Below are 15630 nucleotides of genomic sequence, written 5' to 3'. Positions count from 1 at the left end.
GTGGAGCCTTCACTAGCCTGGGTCCCCAAAAGACATCAGAACAGAGACCCCATATGACCCAAGAGAGATGGGCAGTATGAGCTAGTGGGCAAGAGATAAGGCTTTACGTCAAACCACTGAGACCTGGGCATCAGTTTGTTAGTGCAGTATAACCGTGTTTATCCTAATACATGTGCTATGAACAAGGAGGAGAGAAAGGTTTTCTCGGCTTGACAAGCTCCAAGTGGGAGCCACAGGAGCCCACAGCCCTAGCTCCTCCACCCCTCTAAGCTAGAGATCTCAGAAAAAGCATGTGCTTTCCCTGGGCACGTTCCCCATCTATTCCATTGTTATCCTAAAAACATTCCCCCCAAAATCAGGAATTTCATATTGTTCAACATGTGCAGAGAACTCATTCAGAAGGTCAGATTTGGGCTCTTGGCCAATCCTGCCTCCAACTCCCCCCCTCCTGGCCTTTGCTTCCCCATGTGTCATTGCCAGGGCTCTGGATCACCCGTGGCTTCTAGGGCTGGGCTAGAGAAGGAGGGACAGAGCCACCTTGCCTAGGGACTTGAAGAGAGCCCTTTCATCCCTGGACCCCGGCGTCAGGTGCAAGGAACGGGAGGGGCTCATTCACCCTCCACCGTCAGAGCTCCTCCTCGACCCCAGGGGTCCCTCAACCACAGATCCTAAGTCCCTTCCTGAGATGGCTTTTTTTTTTTTTATAAAAGTAAGCAATAGATTTATTAAGATAGGATGCTTGTGAGAAATGAAAGTGGGCAGGCAAGGCACTTGTCTGGTGGGGAGGCCATCTATCCAGAGCTGGAAGGTACACAAAGAGCCACACTTGGGGTACTGGATCCACCCCACCCAGTGCAGGTCGTCAGAGCACCCCTCCCCAGGTGAGGGGCGGGCGGTCCAAGGCCAAGGCATCTCGCAGCACTGAGGGCATCAGCAAGACAGACCCGGCACATGTGGGAACCTGGTGCTGCAGGGAGCTCTGAACTTTATTTACAAATGTGTCACAGCATCCCCCACCCCGACCCTGGGGTCCACTTCTCTGTCCACAGGAAGGACCAAGCCTGGATCCATTCACCTGCCCAGCCTAGGAAGGTGGGACCTGAGCCCACCTCCAGCTGAGGCTGGCCAGGACTCCCCTCTTGGGGGCACCCCTGCCAGAGGGCAGAGGCTGAGACGATGGCCAGGCCGCTGTCCTCCTCCAAAGGGCCAGTCCTCAGGGCTTCGGCCGGGGGGCACAGGGAGGGGGCACTGAGGGTTCTGACCAGATTGGGATGGGAGGTGGGACCCGTGTTGGCCCAGCCTAGACAGTGAAGGGAGAGGTGTCAGTGGGGGCCCCCATGAGGACAGATCACCCCATCTCTAGTCTCACCCGCTTCTGGATCTCAGACTTGGGGTCACCCTCCAGGATAGGGGGGTATAGCCAGTGGGGAGCAGTGGAGCCCAGGGAGGTGACAGGGGTCGGGGCCAGGGTGGGGCGGGATCCCACAGAGAGTGGCTTCCAAACCTGGCACTCCCACCCCAGTCCTGCCCTCCAGGGACCCTGCAGGCCCCGGCTGGCCCCAGGCACCTGTCCCTCCCAGGGCACCCTGGGCTGTACCAGGTGTGACGTGGCAGCAGCCGACAGCTTCCGGTGCTGGGCCTTGGAGACACAGGACCAGAGGTCCAGGCTCTTGGGGGCTGAGCTCTTCTCAGACTTCGGAGGGAGAATGTCCCAGCCCAGCAGGCAGTGCTGTGGATAACACGGGGTTAAGGCACCTGCCTGGGGCGGGGCTGCCAGCGGACTGGGCACCCCCTCCTGGAATGGCAGCATCCTTTAGGACAGGACTGTACCCCCATGGAGGTAAAGGGGCCCCTTAGACAGCTACAGTGTCCCCCACAGACTGAGGCTGCCCCCAGAGCAGGGGCCTATGTCCACCCACTGTTACCCAGGCCTCCCTTTCCTCATCCTGCTGACCCAGGGCCTGGGCCCCCCCACTCCCATGGAGCATGTCCTGTGTGCCAGGCCCCGCCCCCGGCCCCCAACAGGGACTGAGTCCCTCACCTGCCGCCTCATCCTTTTGCCTGAGGACAGCATGCTGTACCCCCCTCAGAGACGGGCAAACTGACTCTTCGGCAGCCCTTCTCTTCTCCCCAACCCCAGCACCCCCAGCCTCAGTTGGGACTGAGTGGGGTCCCCGCTGACCCCTATCCTACCCAGGAGAGACAAAGGGCGTCTCTATGGGAGGCACCTCGGAAGCCTAAGGACCTGGGTTCAAATACCAGCGCTTCCTCCTGGCTGACCTTGGATAAGACACCTCCCCTCCGCCTCAGCCTCCTCATCTGTAAAGTGGGTGAACAGCAGAACCGACACTCGGCTGCTGTGGCTCCATGAGACAGTCCTCCTAAGGACTGTGCACACGGCACGCAACACACAAGGGTACGAGAGATGGGGCCCCCTCTGTGCCCTCCTAGAAGCCGGGGGTGGGTGGGGAACCAGGCCTCCCTCAGGGAAAAGCACAGTGCCAGTGACTCAAGTGGCCCAGCCTGAACTCCGGAGACTTGGGTCCTTGAGCCCAGCCTTGCTGTGTGACACTCCCTGGCCCCCTCTGGGCCTCTGGACCCACCCAGGGGTCCTGGGCCAGTCGGGGGGCAGCCCCATGCCCATCCTCACCCGGGGCAGGGCCAGCGTGTCGGAGGCGTCGAAGCTCTTCCGCCGGTGGATACGGTACCGATGCGGGGGGTCCAGGATGGACAGCGGGATGCTCACCCTGGGCACAGGGACAGTAGGGACACTGCTGCAGGTGCCTCCAGGTGCCATGGGGCTGCAGCCCCAGTCCCAACTCTCCCTCCCTCAAGACCGCGGGCCCCAGGCTCTGCTCTCCTCCTCAGTGGCACCTACAGCTCCCCCAGTGTCCTGCCTGCTCCAGCCACTCACCTGACCTGCACTGGCTCTGCCAGGGTCCCAGGTCCCCGCTGGTCCCGTGGCATCCTGCACAGGCGGCACGGGGTGCCGGGATCTGAAGGTGCGAGAAACAGGCGCCGGGTGACCCGGTAACAGTAGACACCTGCGAGACCCATGAGACACAGAAGCCCCCCTCAGCCAGGACCCCGACCACCCAGGTCTGGTCCGCCCACGTGCACACAGAGCACACACACGTGCTCACATGCCAAAACACAGCACTGCCTCTACTCAGGCATGACACACACGTGCATGTGTGCACACACTGGCACCTTCACATGCAAACATCACCTGTGCAAACACAAAGCATAGCTTCAGAGTCACGTTCATGGACCAACGGGCACATAGCTACACTTGTAATCACACACACAGGACACGCATGCACGTGTATCGCATGAACACGCCTCACACACATGCACACACGGGTCTGCTGCATGCTGCACGTGCAAAGGGGTCAGGTGCTCACGTGACTGAGCTGGCACCCCCACCCCCACAGACGATCCAAGTACAGAAAGGAGCGGCGGATGGGGGACACACTGGAAAAACGAGGCAGCTGGGAGGAGCATGAGGGGTGAGGCAGGTGACACAGGGTGGCCCCACTCCCCAGGAGGCCAGGCCTCGACTCACCCCTCCCCCACCCAGGGCCTCCCTCCCCGAGTCCCCCACACCTCTGCTGCCTCCCCTGGCCTTGGCTGGGCCAAGGGGCGGCCACCAAGGGTTGACACTCACATTCGTGGTCCCTCTCCACAGTGCCGCTCCCCCGCAGGTCTGGGAACTGGGGTCTGTGAGGCCGAGAGGGTGAGCAGGCCCGGGAGACACATCCCCAAAGCCGCCCTGCCCACCCCTCACCCACCCCTGCTCACTCGGGGTCACTGCAAATACACTCCTCCTTGTTGGCTTCCCGGAACTCCTGCAGCTTGGAGAAGAAGGCCTCGGACTTGCTGGTGACAGGAGAGCTGTTGTCCAGGGACCCTGGGGGAGATAACGCACAGAACAGCTGCTGTGTGGCCAAGACACAGGGGATGCTCGGTGCCATCATCCCAGGCCACCTGCTGTGCCCCCACTGTGCCTCGTACAGACCTAGAGAGGACCTTCCATTCATCTGGCTGTTGATTTTGCCTCCGTGTCTGCCTACCCTCATGCATGTCCAACCATCTCTGCAAAAACTATTTTTAGGAGTTCCCGCTGTGGAACGGCAGGTTAAGGATCCAGCATTGCCTCTGTGATGGTGCGGGTTCATTCCTGGGCCCAGCACAGTAGGTTAAGGATCCAGTGTTGCCATAGCTGCAGCACAGGTCACAGCTGAGGCTCAGATTCGATCCCTGACCTGGGAACGTCCATGTGCCATGGGTGTGGCCGAAAAAGGAAAAAAAATTCTTCCCAGACCCTCTACTATGGGCCAGACACTGTTTTATGTGCTGGGGAAAGAGCAGCTACCTGGATAAAACCCCTGCCCTCGTGAAGCTTACATTCTAATACATGGCGACAGATGAACTAGTCACCAAAGAAACCTGTGAAAATACTGAAAGGTGACACCTGCTGGAAGTAAAAGAGAGTGGAGAAACTGAGCTTGGCAGGGCAGGGGCACCAGGGGAAGCCTCTCTGCAGAGGTGACACCTGAGCAGAGACCTGATGAAGGGAGGGAGGCATGGGGACATCCCAGGCGATGGAAGAGCAAGTGCAAAGGCCCTGGGGTAGGCGTGTGCTCGCTCAGTATACACACTTGAGGGACACCCAGGAGGTGAGATGGGGAAGGGGGGGTGAGGGTGGAGGAGAGGACGCTGGGAAGCCGGGGAAGGGGTTGGGGACAAGGAATGTCACAATCAGATCAGCCATGTCCTTTTAAGGATTCCCCTTCTGGCTGCTGCAAGGTGAGGGGAGGCAGAGGCACCAGTTAGGAGGCTACTGTAGGCATCGTGGTGGAGACAAGGAGCCACATTCTACAAATATGTTGAAGGCAGGGCTACCAGGATGTACGATGTGTCTAAAGGAGAGGAAACACCAGGGCTGATGTCAAGATTATGGCCATTAGGAGTTCCTGTTGTGGCGCAGCAGAAACGGATCTGACTAGCATTCATGAGGACGCGGGTTCAATCTCTGGCCTTGCTCAGTGGGTTAAGGATCTGGCGTTGCTGTGAGCTGTGGTGTAGGTTGCAGATGTGGCCTGGATCCCGCATTGCTGTGGCTGTGGTGTAGGCCGGTGGCTACAGCTCCGATTTGACCCCTAGCCTGGGAACCTCCACAGGCAACGGCACGGCCCTTAAAAAAAAAAAAAGGCAAAAAAAATATGATGGCCATTAGCTCCATAAATGCAATTGTCATTTACAGGGCTAGGAAAGACTGCAGGAGGGACAGGTGGGCAGAAATAAGGATGGCGACTTCGGTTGTGACACCAGTTGAAGACACCTACTGAGCTCTGCAGAGGAGGAGAGCTGGAATTCAGAGGAGCGGCATAGGCTAGAGACAAAAGTGGCGGAGAAGAGAGCGTGCAAAGCCTGGGCACTGTGGAGGCCCCCGGGAGCCTGGAGGTCGGAACGAGGAAGCGGATCCATCGGAGGAGCCTAGGCAGGGCAGCTGGGTTTCGGGGGCGAAGAGCCGGGGGAGTGCCTGGGCCTGGAAGCCAAGGGAAGCGAGAGCTCCAGGAGGGAGCTTTGTGTGCCCACTGCTCAGGGCCAGGCCTGAGACCTGAGCTGGGAGCCGGCGATGCAGGGGTCACTGATGACCTGGCTGAGGACAGCGACACGCGGGCGGTACAGGGCAGGGGCAGCTGAAGCCCGACCTAAGAAAAAGTCGGGGAGAGAAACTGGAGACAGGGAGTCTAGAGGCCCCTTTTGAGGAATCGCGATGTAAAGGCAAAACAGAGGACATGGACAGAGAAGCAGAGGGAGAAGAAAGGGCGCGAGGCTTTATCAGGAGGGAAGTCAGGCTGCAGCTGTCACCAGAGCAGGCGTGAGGCTTGGCCAAGTTCCTCAGTCTCCCGGCACCCCAGCCTTGCCATCTGTCACTGGGGACCATGACAGCATCTACGGGATCAGGTTATTGGGGAGAGTCAAGGCCTTAATGGGAGCGAAGCAGAGGAAAGGAACCGCGCCCGGCCCACGACAGGCATGCAGCGGACTCAGTTCCCACTGATGTGTTTCGACGCTGATGGGACAGAAAGACGCTGGAGGGACAGAGGAGAGATTTACAGGGAGTAAACCCTCCGGGAGCCAAGAGGGATGTGAGCGAGTGGGCAAAGGCAGGGACAGGCCAGGCTGGGAGCTCAGAAAGGGGGGAGGGGAGCATGCAGTCACAGGACACGGGACGGCAGGGGTAGGCACCTCCACTCTCCCGGGGATGGGAGGCAGGGCAGTGAGCTGACGCCCGGGGAAGTCCTTGGAATGAGACCACCGCAGGGTCCGGGAGCCCCACAGGGAACCCGTCTTGGAGCAGCAACTCGACCTCTCTGTGCCCGGCTTTGCATCATTTCCTTCCATTGTGAAACAGAGGATGCAACAGCACCACCCTCCTGGGCCCGCCCACTCACGCACTCACTCAACCAGTGTTGGGTTGAGGGCCTACTACGTGCCAGGCACCGTTCTAGGCTCAGGCTCCGGGAACACAGCAATGAAAAGACAGCCAGGCCCCTGTTCCATCGGAGCTTATGATCTACTGGAGGAGTCAGACAGGAACCAAGCAAACAGGAGGACTTCCTGATGGCTGATGCAAGAGGCAGTGATACAGAGGCAGCCATGCTGACATGGTGTTCAGGGCACGCCTATCATTTGAGCTGACTGCTCATGAAGAAAAGGGAACAGCCAGGGAGAACGGGGGGAGTAGTGCCAGACAGGGGGAACGGCAAGTGCAAAGGTCCTGAGGTGACTGTGAACAAGGCTGCTTCAAGGACGAGCAAAGAGGCCAGAGAGGCTGGAGCAAAGAGTCAGCATACAGCTCCAACTGGACCCCTAGCCTGGGAACGTTCATATGCCGCGGGTGCGGCCCTCAAAAAGACAAAGACAAAAAAATTTTAAAAAAAAGTCTAGACAAGGATTCTGGAATTTACTAAGTGACGTGATCTGATTCCCATGTTTAAAAATTCATTCTGGGAGTTCCCTCGTGGCCCAGTGGGTTAAGGATCCAGCACTGTCACAGCTGCGGCTCTGGATGCAGCTATGGCACAGGTTTGATCCCTGGCATGGGAATTTCTACATGCTGTGGTGCAAGTGAAAAAAAAGAGAGAGGAGTTCCCGTCGTGGTGCAGTGGTTAACGAATCCGACTAGGAACCATGAGGTTGTGGATTTGATCCCTGGCCTTGCTCAGTGGGTTAAGGATCCGGCATTGCCGTAAGCTGTGGTGTGGGTTTCAGATCAGATCCCGCATTGCTGTGGCTCTGGCGTAGGCTGGTGGCTACAGCTCTGATTAGACCCCTAGCCTGGGAACCTCCATATGCTGCGGGAGCGGCTCAAGAAAAGGCAAAAAAGACAAAAAAAAGAAAAAAATGAAAAAAGAAAAAGATTCGTCCTGGCTGCTGTGTCAAAAATGGATGGTAATGGGGTGAAAGAAGCCAGAGGGAGACCAGCCAGGAGGCCGCTGAGGCTGCTGGGGGGGTGGGGGGATGGGCGGTAAAATGTAAAGCGATGACACACATACAGCATTTCACAGGCGCCTGGCACACAATAAAGGCCAAAAAAAATATGGCAGCTCTGACTCAGTCATTCATTCAACAAACGCTCGGTGAGCACCTTCTGTGCCTGTTACTGTGCCAAGGGCTGAGAGAGGAGACACGGTACTCAAGGTGATCAGCAAGGAGGGTGGAACAGCCGGGGGAACAGCAACAGCGCCTGGTGGGGGCTCAGCAGGTACGCAAGCAAGCTGGGGCCTCCATCCCCATCTCCCAGGTGAGGTGCGGGCGTGGGGCCATACCTGCAATCCAATCATAGCCCAGGTACGGTCTGAGGCGCCAGCTCCTCTCTGGCACCGGAGACTCCTTGTTGAAGGGGGTCTCAGACATGGACGATTCCTGTGAGGAGAGGGGCGAAGAGGAGCAAGGGCCAGGCCAGCGGGCCCAGCCCCAAGAGACCTCATCATGCGGGCAGAAAAGGGGCTGACGCTTAACTTACACCCTGACATGGGCCCCAGGGCTTAGGTGCTGGAAGACAAGAATTTGCCCCCTGCTCCGCTGCCTTCTATGTGTGACTTTGAACAAGTCTGTCCTCTAAGCCTCAGTTTTCCCATCTACATAATGGGGCTGGTCATCCTGTTCCCAAGTGCTGTCTGAGAAACGAATGGCCACAACTTATCAAGCACTCAGGCTGAGCTGGGTGAGACTCATAGTGTCTCCTGGGAGCCTCTCACCCTGGAAGGGAGGCTGCCCATGAGAGCACAGAGGCCTGGTCCTCCTCCTTGCTCCAGCCTCTGCAGTGTCCCAGGCCAGTCCCATCCCACCCCAGGCCTCAGTTTTTCAGGGCAGTGTCCATCGATGGACGACACCCCACTCTCCCAAGTTACCTTGCTTTGTCGAGCCAGGATGGACCCCTGAGCCTGTGCCTCCCGAGTTCTTCGGTCATCCAGCTCTGCTGAAAGCTCTGGGTCACTGGAGTCTGAGGTGGCCAGCAAGGGAGCTGAGTAGGATCTCTGTGGGCCCAGGGACTCCTGGTGTTGGCGCTTGGCAGGTGGGAGAGAGATCACCCTGGAACTGGCCCCACCAAGCCAGGATCTATCACAGGGGTCACTCTGGTTGGCATCCTGTGGGCAGGCCACCCTGAAGGCTACTGACGTCTCCTGGGAGGATGGTATCTCTGAGTCGCTGCTGCTGCAGGGGTCCCGGCTTGACTGGAATAGAGAGGCCAGGTCGCCCAGGTACACAGCCAGATGGCCTGCACCAGGCACAAAGGCCTGGTCGTCATCCTTGCTCCAGCCTCTGCAGGGTCCCAGGCCAGTCCCGTCCCACACCAGGCCTCAGTTTTTCTCATCAGTAAAATGGACACCCTGTAAGACCCCAAAGGGCTGGATTCTCCCTTGCCCAGGGACTTGGCCAAGGTGCTCACCTCTGAGGCTGCCTTGGCCACAGCCTGTCGCACGGCATCCTGCCCGGCCCGCAGCTGCCTCAGGAGCTCCAGGTTGAGCTGCCGCAGCTGCACCAGGTCCCTGGTCTCCACCATCCTGGGCGTTATCGGCTGGCTTCCCACGGCAGGTGTCACAGGCTCCCAGGTCACAAAGCGTCCTCACGGCTGGGTTCTCTCACCTGAAGCCAAGACAGACAGCATGGTATAGTGCTAAGGAGGCTACCCGGAGGAGCCAGAGGCCTGGGTTCAAATCCCTCCTCTGATACTCCCTAATTGTGCCACCTCAGACAAGTTATTTAACCTCTCTGGGCTTTGGTTTCCTTAACTGCCAAACGGAAAGTAGCAGCATCTAACATCATAAAGTTGTTGTAAGGATGAAAAGAGGTAATGCATATTAAATCTTAGTACAGTGCTTGGGACACAGAAAGCACTCAATAAATGGCTGTTATGATTACACTGGCCAGGATGTTTCCTAACATGTCAAAAGAGAACAATCCCCTTTTAACGACCTTAACTACACATGTTTGTTTGTTTGTTTGTTTGTGGCTGTGCCCAAGGCATGGGGAAGTTCCCATGCCAGGGATGGAACCTGCGCCACAGCAGTGATCTGAGCCACAGCTGTGATAATACCAGATCCTTTAACTACCAGGCCACCAGGGAACTCCCATAACTAGTTATCTAAGACAATTAGGGCAAGCCCACAAATGTAAATAAAGCATTAAAGCTTTTTCTTTTTTTTTCTTTTTTAGCCACTTCCCAGCCTATGGAAGCTACCCAGCCAAGGATCAGATCTAAGACACAGTTGCGACCTACAATGAAGCTGGGGCAACACTGGATCCTTTAACCCCTGTGCCGAGTGGAGGATCAAACCTGTGTCCTGGTGGTGCAGAGACGCCTCAGATCCCGTTGCACCAAAGAAGGAACTCCAAGCATTATAACTTTTGGATTTAACACAAATCAGACTTCAGAAGGGACTCTTTCCTCTCTCCTACCCTGCTTTCTTCTTCCTTTTTTTTTTTTTTTTTTTTTTTGCATTTTTAGGGCCGTACCTGTGGCATATGGAGGTTCCCAGGCTAGGAGTCGAATCAGAGCTGTAGCTGCCGGCCTACACCACAACCACAGCAATACAGGATCCAAGCCATGTCTTCAACCTACACCACAGCTCACAGAAACGTGGGATCCTTAACCCACTGAGCAAGGCCAGAGATTGAACCTAAGTCCTCATGGATGCTAGTCAGATTCATTTCCACTGAGCCACGACGGGAACTCCCTCCTTTTATTTTTACAAATGAAGAAACCAAAGTTCAGAGGAGTTAAGCAATTTGGCCCAAGTCACACAGCTAGTAAGTGCCAAAGTCAGATTTTGAATCCAAATCTGGTTCCAGCCTTTCTTTCCCCAGGAGTGTGGAAGCTGCCTCCCCCCTCACCCCATCCAGGCTCAGGGATACACCCTAATCCGGAAAAGATTTCTGCAAGCTAGGGGAAGGGGCTTCCTCTTCCCTCTGAGCCTCAAGCCCAGACTCCTCCAACCAGAAACCCAGTCTCCCCCCAGTACACGTTATTCCTTTCTAACACTGGATTCAGTCAGATCCCCTACTCTCAGAAACCTGCCCTGCCCGGAGCAGAGAAGCCAGACTACACTGGACCCGCCCCCACCTATACCCGTGCAGTTAAGTGGGGGGCAGTGGAGATTCGAGGAGACCACTCCGCCGGAGTGCAGACAAGGGGAGCAAACAGCCTGATTCCCAGGACCAGGAGTCCCGGCCCCCGCCCTTATCTGACCAAGTGTTTCTGGGCTAGACCTATACTCAAGGGTCTCCGTTTTCGCACGGGGTTAAAGAGAACAGCCTATCTGCCCTCCTCCAGCTCCGGCCGCGTTCTGGAGAGCTAAAGCTGTGCCACCGCAACCGGAAGGCCACATTCAAAAGGAAAACCGGGCAGCAAGAGTACCAGAGGTGGTGCCGGAGAACTCAGGAGCGGGACACTGGGAAGAGGGAGACAGCCTCCCTCTTCTTTCCCATCGCGGGCCCCGGCCCCTCCATGAGGACGAACGGAGGGCAACCAACTGAGCCGTTCCTCCGCATCCCTGACCCTGCCGCCCCGGCACTCACCGCCAGGAAACGCGGGCAACGCCCAGCCAGTAGCAGCCAGCGCGGCCGGGAGCTGTGCCCCGCCCACCCCACGCGTCACCGGCCGGGGCGGGGCCCTATCTGGCCTCCCTGATTGGTCAGATGCGGGAAGGCGGGACGCTCCCGCGAATGTAACTTCGCCTTCAGAAGCAGCAGTTTCAACATTGGGGCGGGGATAACAACGGAGCTCAACAGCTAATTGGTCGACTTCCTAGGTCGGGTACAAGCGATCGAAGGTCAGAATGGGGCGGGCCCCTGGGGAGGCGAGCTCCCATTGGTCAGGACTAGGCCGCGGGCTAGTTGGTGTTCAGTGGCGGCAGTTTCAGAGTCTGGATCTATCTGCGTTCCAGAGCCAAACGATGCAACTCCGAGCGGGAAGGTAGGCGGCGGCTAGAGACGCATGATTTCCATACTTTCTTTCGAATGTTTGTGCCTATTTTGTGCCAAGGGGCACTGCACTAAACACTGGGAGGCAGGTCCTTGCCTGGAGCATGGCGAGTGGAGACAGTGGGTAAGATATGAACACGGATAACTTAAGACTCAGTCTGTGAAATATGGGCAAGTTTATAGGGAATGCCTACTTTTCACCAGGTATTGTCCATATCCCAGTGCATGCCAGCCTCATAAATGTGCTTTAAGGTGGGCATTATTGGGACTTCCCGTCGTGGCTCAGTGGTTAACGAATCCGACTAGGAACCATGAGGTTTCAGGTTCGATCCCTGACCTCGCTCAGTGGGTTAAGGATCCGGCGTTGCCCTGAGCTGTGGTGTCGGCCGCAGACGCGGTTCGGATCCTGTGTTGCTGTGGCCCTAGCCTGGGAACCTCCATATGCCGCGGGAAGCGGCCCTAGAAAAGGCAAAAAGACCAAAAAAAAAAAGACAAATAAATTTAAATTGACCATATGACCCAGCAATTACATTGCTAGCTATCTACACAAGAGAAATGAAAATGTGTCCACACAATGACTTGTACAAGAATGTTCCTGGCAGCATTATTCCTAATAGCCACAAAAAAGGAGAAATAACCCAAATGTCCATCAACTCATAAATGGACAAACTAAAAAAGCTATCCAGACAGTGGAAACTACTTGGCAAGAAAAAGGACTGGAATACTGACCCAGGCTACCACGTGGATGAGCCTCAAACATTACACTAAGTGAAAGAAGCCATACATACTAAAAAAACATATTAAATGATTCTTGTTACGTGAAATGTCCAGAAAAGACAAACCTTTTTTTTTTTTTTTTTTTTTTTTTTTGTCTTTTTGCCTTTTCTAGGGCCGCTCCCACAGCATGTGGAGGTTCCCAGGCTAGGGGTCCAATCGGAGCTGTAGCTACCGGCCTACACCACAGCCACAGCAACGTGGGACCCAAGCCGCATCTGCAACCTACACCACAGCTCATGGCATTGCCAGATCCTTAACCCACTGAGCGAGGTCAGGGATCGAACCCGCCACCTCATTCATGGTTCCTAGTCGGATTCATTAACCACTGAGCCACGACAGGAACTCCAAGGCAAATCTTTAGAGACGTAAAGTAGATTAGGGATTCCCTGAGTATGAGCTGGGAACAGAGAATTACTGCCAATGGACTGAGGGACCGTTCTGGGGTAATGAAGACATCCCAACACGGGACTGTGGGGAGGAGGGCTGCACAGCTTCACAAATTTGCTAAAATGATTGACTTGTACCCTTAAAAAGAGCGAATTTTATGGTATGTAAATTATAACTCGATAAATTTTTTAAGTTAAATGTATATGACCCACTTATTCTACTTTAAGGCATTTATCTCAGGGAAAGAATATTGCCCATATGAAGGCTTATGTATGAATGTTCATAGCAGATATACTGTAAATCCAGTTGTCCATCAAGTGGTGAATGGATAAACAAATTGTGACATATCTGTGCAAAGCATACTCTTCAATAATAAAAATGAATAAACTACAGGTACACACACACTATGGATGCATCGCAAAACAGTGATGCTGCGTGGAAAGGAAAGAGGACAAACGGTACCGTCCATCTATGTAAAACCTGAGAAGACGTAAACTATAGTGAGAGAAAGATCAGGGGTTGCTTGGAGACAGGTGGGAGGGAGGGATGATGAGAGGGCATGAGGACACTGGGGGGATGATGGCTTTGGTTACTTTTTTGTTCTCTTGGCCACCCCTGGGGCATGTGGAAATTCCCGGGCCAGGGATCAATCCTGTGCCACAGCAGCAGCCCAAGCCACTGCATTGACAATGCCAAATCCTTAACCCACTGAACCACACGAAAACTCCTTATTCACTATTGATTGAGGTGATGGTTTCAGAGGTGCGTACATTGGCCAAAACTTATCAAATTGTTCACTTTAAACATGGGCAGTTATTGTATATTGATTCTGTCTCAAAAAACGTGTTTAAAAGGTATGAAGCAAGTAAACAAACAGAAATGTGGCTTTAGAGTTCCCTTGTGGTGCAGCAGGTTAAGGATCAAGTGTTGTCACTGCAGAAATGGACTGCTGCCACTCTTGCGCCACAACGCCCCCTCAGGAGTGGCCTTGGAGGGCAAGGATGAAAGTTAATCCTCCTAGGGGCTCAGAGCCATGAGCTGTGCACTTGATCCTTCCTTCGTGAGGAGGGATGAACAGCCTGAGGAGCAGGTGATACACATCTGCTGATCAGTGGCAAGGGGCTGGAGGTCAGATCTCAGAAGAGCAAGGTTGGAAGATGAGCCAAGGAGAACTGGAGAAAAGTGGAAGACGGACTGATGACATCAGCGGGTGGGGACACTGAAGATTACATCTTTGTGTCTCAAGTTTCAAATCCATCAGAGAATGTCTGCTGCAGAGAGACGGTCTCCGCCAGCCGGAACGGATGCTGCAGGTGGTAAAAATCAGTTGATCTCTGCTCAGCCACCCCAGTGTGAGTGCAGTGGGCCCAGGGACAGAGCAGCCAAGGTGACAGGGGTGGTGAAGTAGCCTGGGCTCCTTCCCAAAGATGTGTCTTGCTGCTGAACGCCTGGTCTGCAGGACCAAAGCGAGCCCTCCGTATAGCATCTCCAAGAGACCAGCCCGCCATTGACCTGGTGGCGGATCATTACATCAGACCCCCTCTGACCCTGGTGGGAACAATCAGGTTGACACATTGATGCCGCTCTAGGTAGGGGCTCTCCTGACCGTACTGCCTCCTGAGAGCTTCAGACTGCCTCATGTATGACAGTACGGCCATGTCTTGCACCAGGGGACCCATTTTCTTGGCAAAGCGGGTGGGACCATGACCATGTAATTAAAGAATCTGCTGATCTTACCCGGGACCCCAACACCCAAGTGGAAGTCCTGCTGAGGACTTAGGGTCCATGTTCTGCAGCTCTGCTCTCCAGGGAGGTGACCCCTGCTGCTGTGTCCCCTCTGACTAGAATACATGGGGACAGGAAGCTGAGGGTGGGAGCAGGGTCCTCTCCCACGTACTCCCAGTGACGGGATTGGCATTTCCTGTCCCTGCAAACACTGATTGTGTCAGGTTGGAGGTTCCAGGGCCTGGGGATGGGAAGCTTCTGCCAGGGGACACGAGCGAGAACTAGGGTCCCAGCATCCCCATGAACTTGAAGATGTGACCATCATCTGGTCTTTGGGCCCCCTGTTGGGGGAAGGTGAAGAGAGTTGCTGTGCTGCTGAGGGTAATATCTTCCCATCCATCTCCGAGTGGAGTCAGGACTGCGGGCACAAAGTGAAGCAGAGGTTTGTCCAGAGCCTCCTGGGGTGTCTCTTGATGTCTCCACACCCACTGGTGACAGTAAGGGCAACTGTGGCAATCACAGCCCACCCAGGGCAAGACAGCCAAGGATGAAGGACTGGATGAGCTCACCAGACCAGCCACACCTCTGGCTGGGACAAGGACACAGAGCACAGGAGGACGAGCGACCGGCCGTACCACCTCGAAGGGGACTCTGTTGGATGGGATTTAGATCCTTCCCTCGGGAGCAGAGGGGGAGGCAAGAGAAGATCTGAGCAACTGGAGGGGTGACCCCTTCAGACCTTCTTGGCCTTACTTGCCTTTTGTTTTGGCTCTGCCTGGGCTGAGTGATCTGATCCAAATACCCCCTGCCTGAGCCCTGCCCCGCTCATCACCACCTCCATGGGCCCAACTGGTACCCAAGGGTTTTCCTATGCAACCTAGAAATGCAGAGTCAACACCCCACACGGCAAATCTTCAACCAACTAGAAGAGCGAGATGGTGGAGAAATTCTGCCCCCTTCATCCCCACCAAGAAATGATGCTGAGACCCATTTCATTGCTCCTCAGAGTCACCTTTGGTGACGGCCACTCCACCAAGCACACTTCTGCTGGTTCTCCCTCCTTCCGATGCCCCCCTCCCTCTCTGCGTCTCTCTGGATTTGTCCTGCCGATTAAAGTGAGGGTACGCAAGCCCTCTGCTTTGGCTCTGCCTTCAGGGAAACCTGGCCAAGGCGCCATCCACATGCTGACGCCCCAGCACGTGCATCTCCAGGCCAGGCTTCACCTGGACCTCAGGTTCACGT

The 15630-nt window shown here is 55.6% G+C and overlaps 1 protein-coding gene across 4 annotated transcripts; it reads right to left on the bottom strand.

Annotated features, from left to right (window-relative positions):
• Window positions 1-952: 952 nt before the first annotated feature.
• MIIP (migration and invasion inhibitory protein) lies at window positions 953-11159 on the bottom strand. Of its 4 annotated transcripts, none has more exons than XM_005665008.4 (11): window positions 10934-11159; window positions 8966-9162; window positions 8427-8750; window positions 7842-7938; window positions 3802-3910; window positions 3668-3720; window positions 2915-3044; window positions 2651-2747; window positions 2194-2319; window positions 1598-1729; window positions 953-1300 (listed from the first exon to the last, which is right to left on the bottom strand). In XM_005665008.4, exons 2-11 carry the CDS (start codon window positions 9077-9079, stop codon window positions 1214-1216), a joined length of 1269 nt encoding a protein of 422 aa, XP_005665065.2. In that variant the 5' UTR covers window positions 9080-9162; window positions 10934-11159; the 3' UTR covers window positions 953-1213.
• Window positions 11160-15630: the final 4471 nt, after the last annotated feature.

This window comes from Sus scrofa, chromosome 6, assembly GCF_054392235.1.
Source record: "Sus scrofa isolate SSC_HxYL_T2T_F1_AM1 chromosome 6, Sscrofa_HxYL_maternal_Yorkshire_Landrace_v2.0, whole genome shotgun sequence".
In the NCBI taxonomy this organism is placed as follows: domain Eukaryota; kingdom Metazoa; phylum Chordata; class Mammalia; order Artiodactyla; family Suidae; genus Sus; species Sus scrofa.
This window is presented reverse-complemented; position numbering and strand designations above follow the sequence as displayed.